The sequence below is a fragment of the Leishmania infantum genome, chromosome 11 (assembly GCF_000002875.2).
Source record: "Leishmania infantum JPCM5 genome chromosome 11".
Classification (NCBI taxonomy): Eukaryota; Euglenozoa; class Kinetoplastea; order Trypanosomatida; family Trypanosomatidae; genus Leishmania; species Leishmania infantum.
In genome coordinates this window covers 310,133-327,841 of record NC_009395.2, presented here as the reverse complement: position 1 = coordinate 327,841, position 17,709 = coordinate 310,133, and the positions used below count along the sequence as shown (strand labels likewise).

At 58.2% G+C, this 17,709-nt stretch overlaps 3 protein-coding genes across 3 annotated transcripts; all 3 read right to left on the bottom strand.

The window, feature by feature from the left end:
• Positions 1–1,141: 1,141 nt before the first annotated feature.
• LINJ_11_0840 (conserved hypothetical protein) lies at positions 1,142–1,759 on the bottom strand (the record flags this gene model as incomplete). Its single annotated transcript, XM_001463847.1, has 1 exon — positions 1,142–1,759. One exon carries the CDS (start codon positions 1,757–1,759, stop codon positions 1,142–1,144), a length of 618 nt encoding a protein of 205 aa, XP_001463884.1.
• Positions 1,760–4,437: 2,678 nt separating this feature from the next.
• On the bottom strand, positions 4,438–8,652 carry LINJ_11_0830 (conserved hypothetical protein; the record flags this gene model as incomplete). The annotated part of the gene is made up of 1 exon (XM_001463846.1): positions 4,438–8,652. The coding sequence occupies one exon, from the start codon at positions 8,650–8,652 to the stop codon at positions 4,438–4,440; it is 4,215 nt and encodes a 1,404-aa protein (XP_001463883.1).
• A 6,323-nt stretch (positions 8,653–14,975) lies between these two features.
• Positions 14,976–15,989, bottom strand: LINJ_11_0820 (conserved hypothetical protein; the record flags this gene model as incomplete). The annotated part of the gene is made up of 1 exon (XM_001463845.1): positions 14,976–15,989. The coding sequence occupies one exon, from the start codon at positions 15,987–15,989 to the stop codon at positions 14,976–14,978; it is 1,014 nt and encodes a 337-aa protein (XP_001463882.1).
• Between the last annotated feature and the right edge of the window lie 1,720 nt (positions 15,990–17,709).

Genomic DNA, 17,709 nt, shown 5'->3' with positions numbered 1-17,709 from the left:
ATTTTTGTGAGATATGCCTGGACGTGTGACGCGAGTAGCGCCTGGGCTGATGAGTCATTCGAGGTCGCATATCGCGTTGCGCTGCACCTCCGCGATCAACCGCACCATCACCCCCCCCACGCACGGCGACCAACGGATGCCATCACAGCCCTCACACGCACAAAGCCAGACACGCAGAGAGAGAGAGGTAGAGGTAGAGCTAGAGCTACGGACGGTGGAGCTAAGCACAAGGTGTTATCACCGGCACCAGCACACCATCAAGGAAAAGGTAGATATGCCAGTCACGGGCAAAGAAAAAGTGAGGTTGGCAACGCTTGAGAGGGAGACCGAGACACACGCATACACAGACAGAGAGAGAGGCGCAGTGAAAAGGAGAAGGCGGTAATGGTGCGCGCATCCCTGTGAGAAAGCGAGGGAGCACACAAGAAAAAAAGAATCACACGGGTACGCAAAGGTCGCAGAATGCTTGACGCAAGCGTCGACGCACACGTCTACCTTGCGTATGCAGCGCCCAAGCTCCACCTCTCTATCGTCGGCGCCATGCACTCCCTACAACTATGCCCTCTCCATCCTCCCGCCTCATTCCTCCCGTCATGATCTAGCCAGAGCACCATCATCGCAGCAGCCCACCAAGACCTTCGCTAGAGACCATCCTGCGCGCACGCACATATATATATATATATATGCACAAATATGTCTCGTTGTTGTTCCGAAATCGACTCTCACGCGTTCTTCTTCGCTTCTGCAGCCAGCGCAGCTCGGGTTGTGGAGGGCCACAGTTGGGGGACGTTGGCCGCTACGGCGCAGACCTGCGGCGTGCGGGAGTGGCGAAGGCGGCGGAAGTTGCTGGTGGCGGCGTAGTACGCCTCTGCACCAGGGAAGCCAAAGTGCGGTCCCGTGATGAGCTCGTCAAAGTCCTGCGCGGTGCGTCGCCGCCCATCAAGAGTTTCTTGCCAATGCCGGGCACGTTCTGCAGTACGTTTTTGTGTCGCTCGTAGTAGGCGCGAAGTCCCTTATGCAAGGCGGAGTCGTAGAGGAGCTTGGTCAGCGGCATCCGCAGCGCCGCCGCACCGTCGCTCACGTTGTGTGAAGAGGTGATAGTGTAGACAGCGTCGAAACCGCTTGGCGCCTCTGCCTCGCCCTACTCACTTACGTAGTTGGTCAAGATCAGCCCACCAAGCGAGAAGGCGACGCCGATGATCGGCGCGGCGCCTTTATGATGGCCGCTGCTCTGCAGCGATGGTATGCGGCGCAGCAGACGCTCCTGCACCTTTTCACGTGTCATGTGTGCTTGCATGATGTGGGGCAGGTCCTTGGTGAAGAGCGCGCTGAAGATTTGCGACCTCTCTAGGGGAGTGTCCGCCATGCCGCGCGCGTTCAGCACACACGTGGCCATGTTTGCCCTCAGCAGCCGCCGTGCCATGCGGCGCACGTAGAACTCTTTCAAGCTCCCCGTTAGCCCCGGCAGAATGATGACCAGCGCGCGGACGCGCATGGCGGCAGCATCACCGTCTGCCGTCGCGTCAGCTGCCTCCGCGTCTGTCGGCAGCCACCAGTCAAGGCAAGTGGGGTTGCCGTCGTAGGACGGCGCAGTCTCGCGCTCCGGCGCGCGAAGATCGATGGGCGGCCGAAACGCGCCACGGATAGTGTGCACGTGGCCATTGCACAGCGGACCGTTGTACCGCGGCCTTGAGGCTCTGTCGCGATGCAGCACAGGGTTTGACAGCTGAGCCTCTGTGACCCCTAAGCGGCCCCGCATGCAGGCGCGCGGTGGCAATGCGCTGCTTCCAGTCGGGCCGAGAATTCGCACTCGCCGCTCTTCGCTTGGGTCGTACGTGAAGAGGCTGGCGCCGAGAGAGCCAGAAGTGGCCACCGCACACACACACACACACACACAATCCACAGCCAACGCGGGAAGGCGTTCAGCAGCACGTGGACGGCCACGTCAGTGCAGGTAAAAGCAGCCGTGTACAGCGTACGGCGCAAAACAATATACGCGCCACATTGGAACGGAATCACGCCGATTAAAGTGAACGTTCAAGGCGGAAGTATGATGAGTTCATCGCTGCCTTCCCGCCCTCCCCTCCTCGCAATGTAGAAGGTGGTGATGAGAATGCGTACTCAGTCGCTGCACGTATGTCCGTGTGTACCGGTGTAAGAATGATATAGCAGCGGGGCTTGGCGCCCCGTGGTACCACGGCACACAAGCGCGTGTCTGTACAAGATGATGATGTGCGCGCGCACCTGAGGAAAGAGGAGCGAGGACAGGAGATGGCGGAATGATGATAATGATGGTGATGGTAGTGGTGGCGTCTGTGCACTCATCAAAAAGAAACGAAAAGCGATATGAAGACTTGCTTTCGTTTCGGTGTTACGAGATCCGTGATGACAAGTGAGACGTACACGCATCGACACACGCCAACAAAAAGGAAAGGAGATATGGAGGGTGAGGGGGGCAAGACAGGCGATTCGTTGAAGTAAGAGCTACAACAGAGTGCTTCTTTTCGTGTGTGTGTGGGGGGGGGGGGTGTTCCACGTTCTCAACGTCAACAGACGGAGAGTCCTAGCCGCGTCGACAGCGAATGAGGGAGAAGGCGACGACAGTGCTGGCCTGGCTTTGGCTCGCAAAAGCCTCGGCGCCAGAAAGAGTGAGACAAACCACACAAACACCGTGCCTCACTCATCTCTCTTCCCGCCTCGACCGCTCCCTCTCACATGGAAGCGTGAGCGGAGTGGTCGAGAGAGAAAGGTGTCGGTGCACACGAGCACACCTGCTCGTGAGGAGGAGGAGGAGCCCGCGTGTTCGTCCACAGCAAGTCTCTTGCAATGCATATATATATATATAATTTTTTTTCTTCGCTTCTTAATCATTCAGGTCAAAAAGAAAAGGTAAAAAACGGTGGAAATGAAAACAAACATACCAACATGCATACACACACACAAACAGATACGCTGAAGACAGACACGCTCGCACCGGAGGTGTTTTCGTGTAATCGGGGACTGGGGAAAGTGCACCTATCTCTTTTTACACACGCATATGCATGCATACAATATACCCATACATGTGCGCACTCATATATATATATACCGAGATGTATTAGGATACTGAGTCGCAGTCAAGCACACATGCACACGCGCAGAGGGAGAAAGAGAGAGACTGACTGGAGATGATGTCGAAAAAGCTCAGCATCCGCCCCTCACAGTATGCGCATGTGTGCGCGTAGTTGCTCGTTGAGGAGGGCGTGTGCTGATGCAGCGGATGGTGTGATGCTTGTATGCGTGCGTAGAGGAGTTTGTGCCCATGCATCGCCGACCGACGGACTTACGAGGAGAAGTCAGTGCCGCCGGGGCGTGTGTGTGGGGGGGGGAGAAGAAAAAAAAAGAAACAAAACACGCAGAGTCAGACAGAAAGCGCACACAAGGCACGGAAAAAGAGGGAGTCCACGACGCCAGCCATCATGGAAGAGGAAAAAAGACGCAGTGAGACCCGCGGAGCGGGCGAGAAAGCGAGCGCGAAGGCAGAGGTACACACAGAAAGAGAAAGAGGCAAGTGGAAGGGCGCGAGAGAAGTTAGCAAGGGGAAGTGGTGGTGGCGGGTAGTGGTGAGACACCAAGCACAGAAGACAGAAGGGAGCGAGAGACCAGGGGGATGAAGAACGGGGTCAGACAAGCACGCAGTCACATGAACCACAGAAACGAGAGGAGCTGCAAGGGGGAAGAGAAGGGTGTGTATGTGTGTATGTGTGCGCGCGCATCGCTGATGCGCGCCACTGGTGGGTTGCGGAGCCCTCCCTACCCACACCTCCCAGCCCCCGCAAACCGAAAACAGCGACAGTGGAGTGAAGGGGGGGGAGCAAAAATGCGTGCATGAAGAGGATGTCTAAGCGAGACCGTACACCCACGTGAAGCGTGCGCGGAGGGCGTGGCGGGAGGGCTTGGCGGGGAGGAGAGTGTGTAGCGCCAAGACAAAGAGAAAAAAAAACGTACAGACTCAGGCAGGCCGGCAGACATATGCGCGCATCCTCCTCCTTCTGCGATCCTCTTGCTCTTCCACAGCGTGTACAGGTTGTGCGTGCGTGTGGTGTTTGTGTGTGCTCTCTCACAGCACCACGCCCTTCACCAAAACCGGCGATATGGCCCCCACCTCGTGGTATTATCGGTGCCTCTTTCCACCGCCCTGTTGTTCTGCGTGACCGGGTCTCCCGCGCTACACGCAGACATCGCCGCCCTTCTTCCGCCTCCGCTTCCGCAAAAATAAAAATACAAATGTTGCTCGTCTCTCACCATTACTGGATGACGCGGCTAAGCACGTAGACTCCTCAGGCTGGCATCCCGAGCGAGGCGGAAGAGAAAGAAAGACGGCGGTACAGGCCAGTGTGCGCTCGAGCAGCGCGCTGTCTTCTACACCGCATTGGTGACCATCTCGCTTGCCCCTCCTCAGTTACGCCATTGAAGGCTCGTTGAAAAGCTCAAGAGCTCGTTGGGAGTGTGCGGCCGCGGTGGCAGCAAGCCTGAGTGCTGCGGCTGGTGCGCATGCTGGTGTTGCATGTCATGCGTGCTGCAGTGATTGCCACCACCCATCCCATAAACGCCGTTCGCTGCCGGGGTGGGCATGGGCGTCGTCGAGAAGGGCGACGGTGAGTGGCCGGGCAGGTCGTGAGCACTGCCGCTGGAGAAGCCGGAGGGGCCGCTCTGGTAGATCGGAGAGGAGGACCCACCCACCAACCCAGGATGCGCGCCAGCTGTGACGGTGAAGGCGAAGCCGATACCACCGCTGCTGCTGTTGCTGTGACTGCCACTTGCGTTTCCGGCCCCACTGCCCGACGCCGCGGGTGTAGTGCAACCGCCGGTCCCCGGCGCCGACATGGTCGGCGGCGGTGAAGGGCTGAAGGGCTGCGCATTAGCATCCAGAGAAGTGTACAGGTTTCTCGGTGTGTTGCTCGCGTTGGTGCCGGTTGCTCCTGCGCTGTGTGTGACATGGCTGACAGGGTTGGTGCTGAAGAGGGAGGGTGCGAGCCCGAAGGAAAGCCCGCCGACGCCGTTACCGCCGCTGCCGCCGCTGCCCATCCCGATGTTGCCGGAGACTCCGCTGCCACCCGACAGCGGCATTCCGGGACTGCCGATCGGCGCACCGGCGGCTGAGGCAGGGCTGCTGCGGCTGCCCATCGCGGCAGACGCGTTGCTCACCACCCCAGGCGAAGGCGGTAGCATGGGCGACACCCTTCCCGGGTGCGAAGGCGTGGTTCCGTGTGTACTACCGCTGATGCCATTCATATGCGGGTGTCCGCCACCAACCGCCCCAACGTTGACGCCAGGGCTGGTGTTGCCGTTGGTGTTCACGAGACTGCTGCTGCTGCCCAAGCCCATCTTTGGCTGCGTGGAGAAGACCGGCGTAGTGTTCGCCACGCCGGTGCCCGGTGACGCGCTCATCGGCGCACGCGCAGAAAAGCGGTCCGTGCCGAACGCGCCCAGACCACCAGTGCCACCTGCGAGTGGCGGAATGCCAGGGCCGCAGCCGGCGCTTGAGCCGAACAGCGACGACGAAGACGGGGCAGTGGGCAACGCCGCTGGCTCCTGCTGTTGCTGCAGCGGCATCGCGGCCGCCATAATCGGCGTTGACTGCAAAAAGCTGCCAAAGTCGTTGATGGCGAGGGTGTCATGGTGCGTCGTCGAGGAAGTCGGCTCCAGCACACGCTTCAGGGCCGTCCACTGGCTCTGCTCCGCCTTCTTGGCCTCTTTGCGTGCCTGCCGCGCGCGCTTTTCGACAATACGCGCCTCGGCCGCCTTCATCTCCGCCTCCAGCCTCGACAGCTCTGCCTCGCCAGACTCCAGCGAGCTCAGCAGCGACGACAGCTCTGCCTGGTGCTGCGCCAGCTTCTCCGCCGTCTTTTCGCCCTCCTTCTCATCCTTGCTCCTCTCCTTGTTGAGCTTAGCGATCTGCTGCTGTGCGGCTTGCACGGATTGACTTAGCTTGTCCACCTCTCTGATCAACTCAGGAGTCGGTCCCACCTTCGCCAGCAGCGCCTTGCGTTCCCGGTCCTCTGTACGCTGGCGCGCGCAGTGAGCCTCGCGGCACTCGTCGTTCTGCAGGTGACGGTAGTCCCACTTCGCTGTCTCTTCGATGACGGCGCGCGCGGCTGTTTCGCTGTCGCTGACACGACGCATTGCCGCGTGCAGCTCCGCGTCCGGGTCGTCCTTCGACTCCCCGCCGTCCGTCTTGCCCTCGGTCGACCCGCTCAAACTCGGCTCCTGATCTTCGTTTGCCTGTTTCACTGGCACCTTATTGCCCGCGTTCGCTGCCGCGGCCCCATCCAGCGGTCCCCCGTCCACGTTGCTCAGCTGCAGCGAGAACTGGAACACAAGTCGATCGTCGGCCTTGTTGTACGTGCGGTATCCATGCTGTAAAGTAGTTGGCGAGCTGAGTGCGACGGTGAGCTCAATGAAGTCATGCGTGAACCCCACCATCTCGCCTGGTGCGGCTGTCAGCTGCTGCTCCACGAAGAGAGCGGAGTTGGCGCGCAGATCCTCGACGGCGCTTGCCGCACCCGCATCCTTCTCTTCCCCCGCTGCGCCGTTCACACCGGCGTTGCCACAGCCGCTCTTCTTTTTTTTCTTGGGCTCCGATGTTCGAACGATAAAGTGGACGGAGAGCGGTGTCGCGTGACGGTGCCACACCTGGAACTTCAGCTTGCCCTTGTCGTTCATCAGAGCAGCGCGCCACTTGATCTTGTTGCAGCTGAAGCGGTTGCTGAGCAACCGCTCGCGCAGCATGCGCCCCATGTTGCTGGCGTTGTCGATCGTGCACGTGTAGTTGCCCGGTGCGTGCTCGTGCACCTGCAGGCGAGGGATAAAGCTGAGATGCGCAAAAGACAGCTTCCCCTCCTTCATCGGGTACAGGAACGCCGCCAGCTTCTCGGCGATCAGCTCCGGCATGATGTTGCAGTCTGTATTGGCCGAGTCCGAGAGAGAAATGCGGAGCTCACTGCACGTCTTCTCAAGCAGCGGAAGCGGCTTGCAGGTGAAGAAGAGAAGCACGCCCACGCCGTTGATCGCGCGGTAGATGTCCTCGGCATCCGCCTGCACAGCGCCACCGAAGCAGCGGCTCACCTCCTCCAAGCTCGCAGTCGGCTGCGCGAAGAGTTCCTGACGCAGACGGAAAAGGAGAAGGTTGAATTGGTTCTGCGCCTCCTCGCGCGTGTAGCCGAGAAGTAGCGGCGCCTCTTTCTGTTGACTCCCCAGGTAGCTCCACAGCATCGACACCGCGACGGCGGCGGCCTCGGTTAAGCAGTATCCCACCTTGGCACTGCTGAGCTCCAGCTCAGCCGATACCGCCCCAGATGCAGCCGCACCTGCTGAGTCACCAAGTAAAAGGTCGCGCAGACTACCAGACGTGCTGTCCGACACCTCGCCCTCGGCAAGCGCCTCGAGGGTGCTGCTGCTGAGCCCGCGTACCTGCTCCACACGCTGCTGCAAGTCTGATAGGTTCGCCACGCCGCTGGCTGCCATGTCCACTTCACGCGCCACAGCAGCAGCGGCAGCTGCTGTCGCCTCCCCCGTTTTTCCTGCACCCGCAACGCCACCAGCGCCAGCACTGGCAGCCTTGGCCGTTCGCTGCTGCAGCATAAGCTGGCTGATCAGCTGCGGGCTGAGGACATCGAGGAAGTTGCGAAAGTGATTTGGCAAGTTGCTCTCAGAGATAACTCGCGGACGGGCCTCGGCATCATCGGGCTTGGATTCTTGTGCCGCCGAGCCGCCGCCGCTGCTGCGGCCCTTGCTCGTGGCCACCATCATTGCGCGAAACAGCTCCAGTTGTGCGAGAGGATCTGAGTAAGCAGATGGGTCTAAGCCGACGACACCGCTGCCGCCCGCTCCCTTGTCCCCTGCGCTACCGCCGCCACCGCGGGCGTAGTTGCCGATGCTACGTTGCATCATTTCAAACATGTCATCGAAGTTGTGTCGCCGGCCGGTCGTACTAGACGCATCGCAGTCAGAGCCGCTGTCGCGGTACACAGCCCGGAAGACTTCATCGGCCGCCGTGCTGCTGCCACTCGCCGAGTCCATATCGCCATCCTCGTCGTCGTCCAGCACCTCGACCGTGGAAGGAGCCACGCCACCGCGGCTGCTGGAGCTGCATTTCAAGGCGGCGGAGGCACCCGCTGCCGCTACTAGGCCGGCCGCCGCAGAAGCAAAGCCGGACTGACGCTGTTGCATGCTGAACACCTGCGAGAGACGCTCGAGTGCGCCGGGCGAAATTTGCTCGATGCGACGGTTCGCGTCGATGCCGCCAAAAAGCGCTGCCGCGGCCTCTTTCTGCGACGCTGCAGCACCATCGAGATGCTCAAAGAGAAGGCCGCCATTCTGGCCGCGCCACAGCCCGCCTGCTACGCCGCCACTGCCGCTGCCGGGCGTCTGCTGCAGCAGGTCACCGAGCTCACTCATCAGCGCCGGAATGCTCGAGCCGACCTCAACGCCGATGAGGCGGTCACCCGAGGTGGCGTGCGGTATCGAGTTGAAGGGCAGTGGTGGCGGTGTCGACGGCGCCGGCGAAGCGGAGGTGGTCGCCGTGCTCTTGGCTGCTGCGGCCGGCGACTTGCCAGCGCCGCCGCTAGTGCCGTTGAGTGTCTTGTACTGCTGTTGTGGCTTGCTCGGCATCGTTACGCCGGGCAGAAGTGAGAGGGAAAAAACAGCGAAGGCGGTGATCCGACACGGATGCGAAACAAACAAGCAGGGAAAACGATCAAACTTCGATTTCGATCACAGAAACGGATGCAAGCACAGCAGCAGCAACAGCAACAGCAGGGAAAGATGTTGGCAGTGATGCGCGCCGCTCTCTGCTACCGCTTTTCAGTCGCCTCTCAAATCTCGTCCTGAGTGCGCTGTCACCCTCTACTTGCCACGGTTGTGCGACGCTGTTGCTTACTTAAGACGTCGACTCACCCTACCACCAGAAGACAGAGAAAGAAGGGCCTCGAGGGGGAATAAGCAGCCGGGCAAGCGGAGGCGACGGAGGGGAGCTCGGTGAAGCTACACCCGACGTAGCTGCTGCGCAAAACAAGAAAAACGGACGCAAAAGACAGGAAGAAACGAACAAGAAGAAAAGTAGTGACTTGGCTACGATTTGGAGACAGTATTACAGAGAACACGGAGAAAGAGAGACTAAAGAGTGCACCACACTCGGAAGAAGAAGAGCCGCCAAACCCCTTGGGCACAGAGCATGCACGGCGTGTGTGCGTGTGCGAGCGTGCAGGAAAGGTCAACGCACTCCCTTCCTCCCTTTTCCCGTTGTTGTTGTGCTTTTTTTCCGTTCGCTCGCCCGTTTCCGTGACGCCACGTCTGTTTTTTTTTTCTTGCTGTTTCTGCTGCTCGTAATGTTTTGTTTTGTGTACTTTTTTGTTGTTCGTTCTCCCGTTCTCTTCTATGGGTATCTGTGAGTGAGTGGGCGGGTCGGGCCGTCGGTGTGGGTATGGAAAAGCCGTGCAACTTGGGGTATTCTTTTTTTTTAGGGGGGAGGTGGAAGCGCTGTCTTTGCTTTTTTCCCTTTTTGTTTTTTTCTTCGTTCCCCCTTCTCGTCTTTGGCTCCTTCTTTTGTACGCGCGCCGTCCGTGAGTTGATCAAGTACGGCTTCGTGGGCAAGGAGGAGGAGGAGGAGGAGGACGGGGCGTGGAAGGGAGAGATGTCCAGCGCACACAAGACGTTATCGAACAACAACAACAAGAAACGCGCGCGCACCACTAGACAATATAGAGAGAGATATGTAGAGATCAATCCCTCTTTCTTTTTTTGTTGTTCAAAAGGCGAAAAGAAAAGGGAGATACTGATGATGATGGTGGTGATGGAAGACAAGCAAAGACCCAAGAGTCGGGCGCACAAGCGGTGCCACACAAGAAACAAGCGCTGAGCGGGAAGACGGCGTCGGAAAAAAAACCTAGAAACATAACAAACACACAAACACGCGCGCGCGCAGCATAGACAAGCAACACGACGAGAACAAACAACAACAAAAAAAAAACAGATAGAAAGCGAGATGCGCGACGAGTCGCGTCACAGAATGTGGTTGATGGTGAAGCGAGAGAGTAAGAGAAAGTGACAGAGATGGAAAGCGAGAACGAGGTGTGGGATGGGAAAGCGCGAGCGACGGCGATACAAGTCTGTAGCCCCCCTCCCTTCCTCTCCTCACACACACACGCACAAAAATCGAAGAAGAGAGAACTAGACGTGAAGAAACCGCCCGTTCTTCTCTCTCCCTTCACCGCTGATGGGTGTATCCTCTCTCTCACGTTGTGTGCGTGTGTGTGTGTGTGTTTACTTCGTCACTGTGTGGCAGACGACGGGTGACAAAAAGAACGGCAACGAAAGAATGGAAGACGCCGCAACAACAACGACGGCAACGACGGATGTCGCAAACAGAAAGACAAGAGACGCGGAGAAAAGCGCGTGTGCGTTCTTTTTTCTCTTTGTTTCCCGCGTTCGCTCGTCTCCCTCGCTGATGTAAGAAAGAAGGAGAAGGGAAAGTGGGGCGGGTGGGTGTGGGTGGGGGGTGGGTGAGCAGATACACACACACACGAAAACAAACAAGCCACAACGAACGGAAAGGTAAAAAAATGAAAATCAAGGAATCAAGGAAGCAAGAAAGCAAGAAAGAAAAAGGAAAAACGACAAGAACTCCGGCTGGACACTCGTTCTTTGTTTATACTCACCTGTTTGTGTGTTTGTGTTCCTTCCCTTTCCTCGTTTGTGTGATCCGCGTTATCCATATCCACGTATACATGTATATATATATATGTGTGTGTGTGTGTGTTCACATGTGCGCGCGTGATAACGTTGGGGTTGGAGGCGGTGAGTGGGAGAGGTGGATGGGACGTGGAGAATGTGCGAGTAAAATCAGCACACGGCAAAACAAAGATCGAGAGAGAGAGAGACGAGGGTAGCGTGCACGTTGAAGAAAAAGGGGTTCAGAGCGGGGCAAAGGAGGAAGAGGGAAAAGGAAAGGCAGATGGCTCGCGACTCCCCCTCACGCTGTGCACAGGAGTCAATATGGACACCTTTTTTTTTCCTTTTCAAGCCTTGTTTTTCGTCGCATCGGCGACTCCGGCACATTATGTGCAGTGAGGCCTGCACACCGCCACGAGACATTCGCGTGCGCACGGGCACCGTTGGTAGCGTCTCCCGTGAAGAGCCATAGGAGGGCGGGGCACGCAGGCGCCCAGGAGCCAAGGATGAGGGGTTGCGAGATGCGAATAGGACACCGGTAGAGGGCGAGAGCAAGCGCCGTCGGCGGAGAAACGCGGAGAGAGCGACAAGTCGCCCATCTCTGTTGCGTGCGAGAGCCTCTGGATACAGGCACGCACACCCGCATAGCTCTTCTAGCACGTCACCGCCCACACCCCCTGACCTTCACCTCATCTCATTCACATTCCCTCTCCCCCCATGTCCATGCCTGCATCTCGGCCTCCGACACCTGGCCACAAGTCCCTCGTGGCACGCGCACAACCTTGTCTGTCAGAGTGGCTTCGTGCTCTCTTAGCCCCACCAACCCGCTCCCCTCTCTCCAGCCCCCTCGTCCCACTTCTTCTCACCTGGTATGTAAAGCACCGCAAAGACGATGAGAGAGAAAGTATGGAGAAGAGGAAGGGTGGGGTGGTGGAGCGCAGCGAAAACCTCGGATGCACTGTACGGAAGCCCTTGCATCGTGGTCGCCTCTCTTTCTTCCACCAGCCTCGCCGCTTGCGTTCCGGCCGAGTTGGCTGATGTTGGGGATCGTGCTGCTGTAGGAAGCACTTCTTTTTTTTTCAGTGGCTTGTTTGCTTTCTTGTTCGCCCGTTTACTTAAACAGTTAAGAGACACCCACACACACACACACGCCCATGGGAGAGGCAACGACATCAACAACATCACATCCAAGATACAACAGCACACCCGCGCGCTTGTGACCCGACACAAAACCTAAAGAGGAAGAAGAAACGAACAGGCATGGCAATGAAAATGAAGGGGAAAGGGGGGAGAGGGAGAAAAAAAAATAAGAAACAGAAGGGAGAAGATACGCTTCCAAGATTGACGTGACGCATGTCGGAGCTGAGATAGAGGATACACAGGAGAGCTTGTCAAGCGCGCGATAGATCTATCGAGATAGAGCGAGAGAGAGAAAGAAAGAGAGGAAGAGCGGGCGGGCGGTCAGTCAGCAACGCACGCACACGAACACGAGTGGGACGGGGGGGAGGCGAAGAAAAAAAAAAAACATCGATAACAAGAGCGACAAGAGCAAAGAGGTGAAAACTCAAACATTTTAAAAAAGAAAAAAGCAACCATCAGCATGAAGCTACAAAACAGTATCGAGAGCAGCTGGCAGACGTGAGCGGGGGCCGTCACCATCCACAAACAGCGTTGTGTGCGCGTATCACCACACATCGCTGCCCTCAGCATTTCTGCGCCAGAGTGAAGAGGGGTGCCAAAGAGAGAGAGGGAGGGGGCGTGCAAAGGAAGCGAAAGTGTCGAAAGGGAAGAGGGATGTGGGGGGAGGGGGGGTTAACGGTACGAGTGGCGCTTCACGAGAGGAGGGAGGGAGGGAGGAGGGGCAATAAAGAAGAAACAGCACGTTGGTTTTTCAGGTTTTGGTATTATAGCTAAGCAAGCCTGCACAGCACTTGACTATCGCCCACTCCATCGACTGCATCCTACTACTTCCGCTTGAAGGATGGTGTGCCCTCTCATCTGCATATGTGCACAAGCCTGCACCCCCTCTGGCTCTCTCGCTCAGACTGAGAAACAATCTTCTCTTCCTCTGCGTGCATGTGTGCGGCCGCATTTTCCATTGGCTAAGGGAGTCATAAAGAGGTACGCCGACACAACGGCACCGACGAGAAGGAAGCAAAAAAAAAACGAATAAGCAAATAGCGCCACAACGCAAACGTCAAGACACGGTCATCAGTGGAGAGACACAGCTTTTACTAAGGATCAAGTTGACTACTACGAATCCGTTGAGGGCTCCTCTCTCTCGCTCTCTTCTCTCTCGTCATTCCATCGCGGACCCGTTCGTCCGGAGACAGAAAAGGCGGGAGAAGAAAAGAACGCACGTGTGCACGCACGGTGTGGCACTCGTGAGGGAGAAGACGAAACACAATGTCGACGCATGTGTTCATCCTTCTCCCTCATTCGTCTGCCGCGCATACACCCTCTCAAAAACAGGCTTCAACGCCTGCTTCTCTGCTCACTACGGAGGCGTCTCTCCCTTGGGTGGTATCACGACTCCTGCTCTCCGCCTCCTCCGTCTCCCTCGTCGGCCAAAAGCCCTTTAACGCTGCGCCTCGTTCCGTGCCTTGCTCATCCGCCGCTCTCGTTCTGTTCAGCCGCTTTAGCAGATCCGAATCATGTTCGAAGAGCGTCGGGGACGGAGAGGTGTGCGGCCACACGCAGACGTGCTCACGAGCGCACTGTATGCAGTGGCCGTGGAAGGGGAGGGGGAAGGGGGCAGGAGCGAACGATGGGGTGGCGGAGAGATACAGTCCATTTATTCAAACACCAGCACTGAAGTGTGCCGCCCGGTAGCTCTCGCCTTCCGCTGTTTTTTTTTTCGTTTACCTTCGTTGTTGTTGGGGGGAGGGGGACTTGGTCGTTGAAGCCTTGCGCTCACATGGTAGGGGAGGGGGATGCTTTTCAAAGCAAAAAAAAGGAGCGAAACATCGGTGTTTCCTCCTCTGCACGATTAGCATACACATACGCGCACCCCTCGCCCTGACGCTCCTGTTACGATGTTGTCCTTTTCTTTTTTTCTTCGTGCGTGCGTGCATGCGTGTGTGTGTGTGTGTGTGTGTGTGCCTCCCTCCGTTCTCTCTCGCTCTATCCTTCAATCTTCCTCTATTCTTATCTCTGCGAAACAGTACGCATGCGCACGTGGCAGGGACACATCATCATCTTTTCTCGCGTGTGTGGAGAGAATAGGGGGAGGGGAGGGGAGGCGTTCGCTCCTTCTTTTCTTTTTTATTTTTTTTGTGGGTGTTTGTGGTTTTTGCTTTTATTTTTCTCCGCTTGTGTGTGTGTGTGTGTGTGTGTGCACGCATGCTTTCTGGCCGTATCACCGTGGGCCAACCTTATATATATATATATATTCTTTGTTGTTGCATGCGTGTATGCGTGCGTGTGCAGGGGTGTGCGTTGCGTCTTTTCTTGTTCGCGCCGCCACTTCGCACAGTGCACGCACTCCTCACACGTCACGCGACCGATATCCGTTATCAGCATCGCCATCGTGACGACGGCACCCACCTCACAGCGGAGGTGGTTAGGTGAGAAGCTGTGCGCAGACGAGGATGTTTGTTCGGTCCGCTCTCTACGCGCATCAGGTGAGGAGGAAAAGGAGGGGGAGCTTCGCCCTCCCTCTTCAATGTATTGTAACACTGCACGCACAAACACGCACACACCTGAGCTGGCGTGAGCACAATTACGAAGACAAGGAAAAAAAAAGGCTGGCGCGCTCGACGCTCGCGGTTCTCGCCGGTGTTTCTCATTGCTGCCGCCTCACGAGAGCGCCGCCACCACCACCAACACCACCCGCTTCGGCGCTCACGCGGCGTCTTGCCTTCTTCCCTCCTCTGTCTCGCCACTGCGTAAGGGGAACCCACTTCTCCGTCGCCTGCGAAAAGGCGATCGCGCGGTGGGCAAGAGGCAAAGAAAATGGAGAAGGAAAAACAAAGAGAAGGCTCGCATACTTGTACGCGCGCGTATGAGGGCAAGAGGGCAGTCGCCACAGCCTCACCAGCGCGACAATGCCGTGAAAGCTCCCTTCACGGTATTGCTCGTGAGAGAGAAGGAAGAGAACTGGCGCACGCCTTCCTCTTCGACGCTCTCCGCCGGCATGCAGCCGCGGCAAGGAGGGAGGGTGGGGAGTATCGCGAGGCACGCACACGCCCGCATAGGGTGGCTAATGGCGGTCTTCATCACGCCTGCTCGCGTCCCTCCTCCCGCCTCTTGCGTCATGCATGATCTTACCACTGAGCGCTGCGCTGCGGGTAGCCGGTGTTGGGCGCCGGGTTGTAGCTCTGCTGCGAGCGGCCGCCGAAGTTCATGTCCATCTGCTGCTGGCGGGAGGCACCGAGCGGGGCCATCGAGCGGCTGTACTGCTGTGGCGGTGGCATCATCGGCTGCATGCGGTTGCCAGGGAACTGCTGCTGCTGCAGGTTGCCGCTGCGCATCTGGCCACGGTGACCACCAGCCATATGGTAGTTGCGCTGGGCGTAGGAGCCGGGGTAGGCACCTTGGTACATGTCGAAACCAGGGGCACCCATCGCGCCCTCGTTGCCCCACGTGCGCTGGTCCGGCTGCCACTCTTGCGCGCCGTACCCACCGCCCATGTACACGTTGCCGCTACGGGGCTGGGGCTGCTGATGCGGTGGCGGCATCTGGTGCTGCAACTGCGGTGCATGCGCCGGCTGTGCGGCCTGCGCGGGGCTCGGGGACACCTGGGCCGCCGGGGACTGCGTTTGCGAGGTGCGCGGCTGGCTCTGAGTCTGGGCCTGGGCCTGAGCTTGCGCCTGAGCCTGGGCCTGCTGGGCACGGAACTGCGACTGCTGGAGAATCAGCTGCTGGCGCTCGGCCGCCAGCGTCTCCGTGTTGGCATGCAGCTGGCGCTCGCGGGCTTGCAGGGTCGCCTCCTGCGCGTTCAGCTCTACCTCGCGGCTCTTCATGGCGTCTTCGTGGTTGCGCTTCATCTGCTCAAAGGCCTGGCGCTCGCGGGCGAGCGCCTCGATGGCGGACGTCATGGTGTTCTGGTCCGCCGGCACCTTGAAGGTGACATTGCGGGCCAGGTTCTCCAGCACAGAGACCGGGTACTCCGCTGCGTACTGCGGCTGACGAATCTGGAACTGGATGTCGTCGTCGGCCCAGTTGAAGTTCGTATTTTCCACCTGCATAATCGGCGCCGGCTCCTCAGTTGCGGGGGCGGCAGCTACCTCCTGGTCCTCCCCTACAGGCGCAGCAGGCGTGGGGACACCCTCCTCCATGGGGGGTTCCTCCACCGGAGCCGGGGCCGGTGCTGGCGCCGGCTCTGGCGTGGCGACACGCTCCTCCTTGGCCGGTTCGGGTGCCGGGGACTCCGTGGCCGAGGTCGCAGCAGCGGCGGCCGGCGCAGCCGGGGCAGCAGCAGCAGCAGCAGCCTGAGTGTCCTCAGCCGGGGCGGCAGCCGGCACGGTCACACGGGCAGCGGCGGTCGGAGCAGCCGGCTTCTTGCCAGAGCGCAGGGCATCGAGGAACGACTTGCCAGCCGGCGCCGGGGCCGAGTTCGCAATCTGCGACTTCACCTGCGGGCCCGTGCTCCCCGACGCCTCCTCCTTGGCCGGAGTGTGTCGCTCACCGTTCTTTGGGTGCGGCTTCAGCGCACCGTTACGCACGACTGCTGCAGCGGTCTTTGGCGGCATACTTGTTGCTCTTATCTTTCCTTTGTTCTTGGTGCGTGAGAGAGGAGGAGAAGGGGGCACAACCAACGACGGAGACAAGCACAAGACGCACACACATGCACGCACAGAGAGGGATCCCTACAACGCTTGGGGGAGGGGAAAGGGGGAGCTTTCGTTGTGGTCTTCTCAAAAGTTTCTTTTTAGACTGATACGGCTGTTACTCACCAGGAATACGAAGAGAGGAAGGAGAAGATGGGCTCCACACGCGTAGACAGCAAGACCGTCGCGGAGAGAAACGCAAAACGAGCCTGAGTCACCAACCACAGAACAGCAAAAACAACGACGAGTAGGAGAGACGCGACAGACAGAGAGACACAGAGAAAAGGAGGGGAGGGGGCGAAAAGAAGGCAAGATAATAATCAACAAGGAGAGACGACGATGCAGTGTGGGTTTTTCTTGACTGCGTTTCTCTGCCCGCGTACTCGTACGTGCGTGTGTGAGACTGCTTAAGGTTTATGGAGAGAGCACCACACAGCGAACCACACGAGAGGCCAGGTGAGCGCAGGGGGCGGGGCGGCTGACCAGGGAGAAGAGGAAGGCCGAGAGCAACAGAAAACAACTAAAGGCTGAAAGGAAATCGCTTTTCAACTGAGTGACGGAAAGAGTATTCAAGATCAGGTGTATATGCACATACATGTGGGTGTGTGGGTGTGTGTACGAAAGAGGTGAAAGTGCAAGGCGTGAAAGGTGCAGGCGCCGGAGATGAGGTGAGAGGAGGAGCGGCTTGTCCAAGAGAGGCACATATACACACGCACACATGCATGCATGCATACATAGACGCCAGCATGCTGAAGATCGGCGAGTCAGAGGGCGCCGACAAATCACAGCAACAGCGGATACATCACCGGTGCACGAGTGAAGTACCGAAAGCGACTTGGGTGGGGAATGAGGTAAAGGAAAAGGAAGGAAAGCATGTTCTCCTTTTTCTTGTTCGCCTCCGTGCCGTCGCTCAGCGAGTACGACTCCGTGCGAGTGGGAAGGAAGGTGGCATCGTTTTGGAAGGGGGCGTGAGAGAAGACATGTCACACGCTCATGCCCCTCTTTCCCCAAAAGAAAAAAAGAAGCTCTCTCATCACGGTGCCGTTTGTTTTGTGTGGTGCTTCCGGTTCTTCTGGTGTATCTCGGTTGCGCGGCTGCGGAGACGGTCTGACGCGTACCCTAGCATGCGAGTCCCCGCAAGTGGCTCATCCCAATCAGAAGGGCAAAGGGGTCGATCAAGGGCATGATCAGCGAAAAATAAGGAGCGAGACAACAACAAAATCGAGCA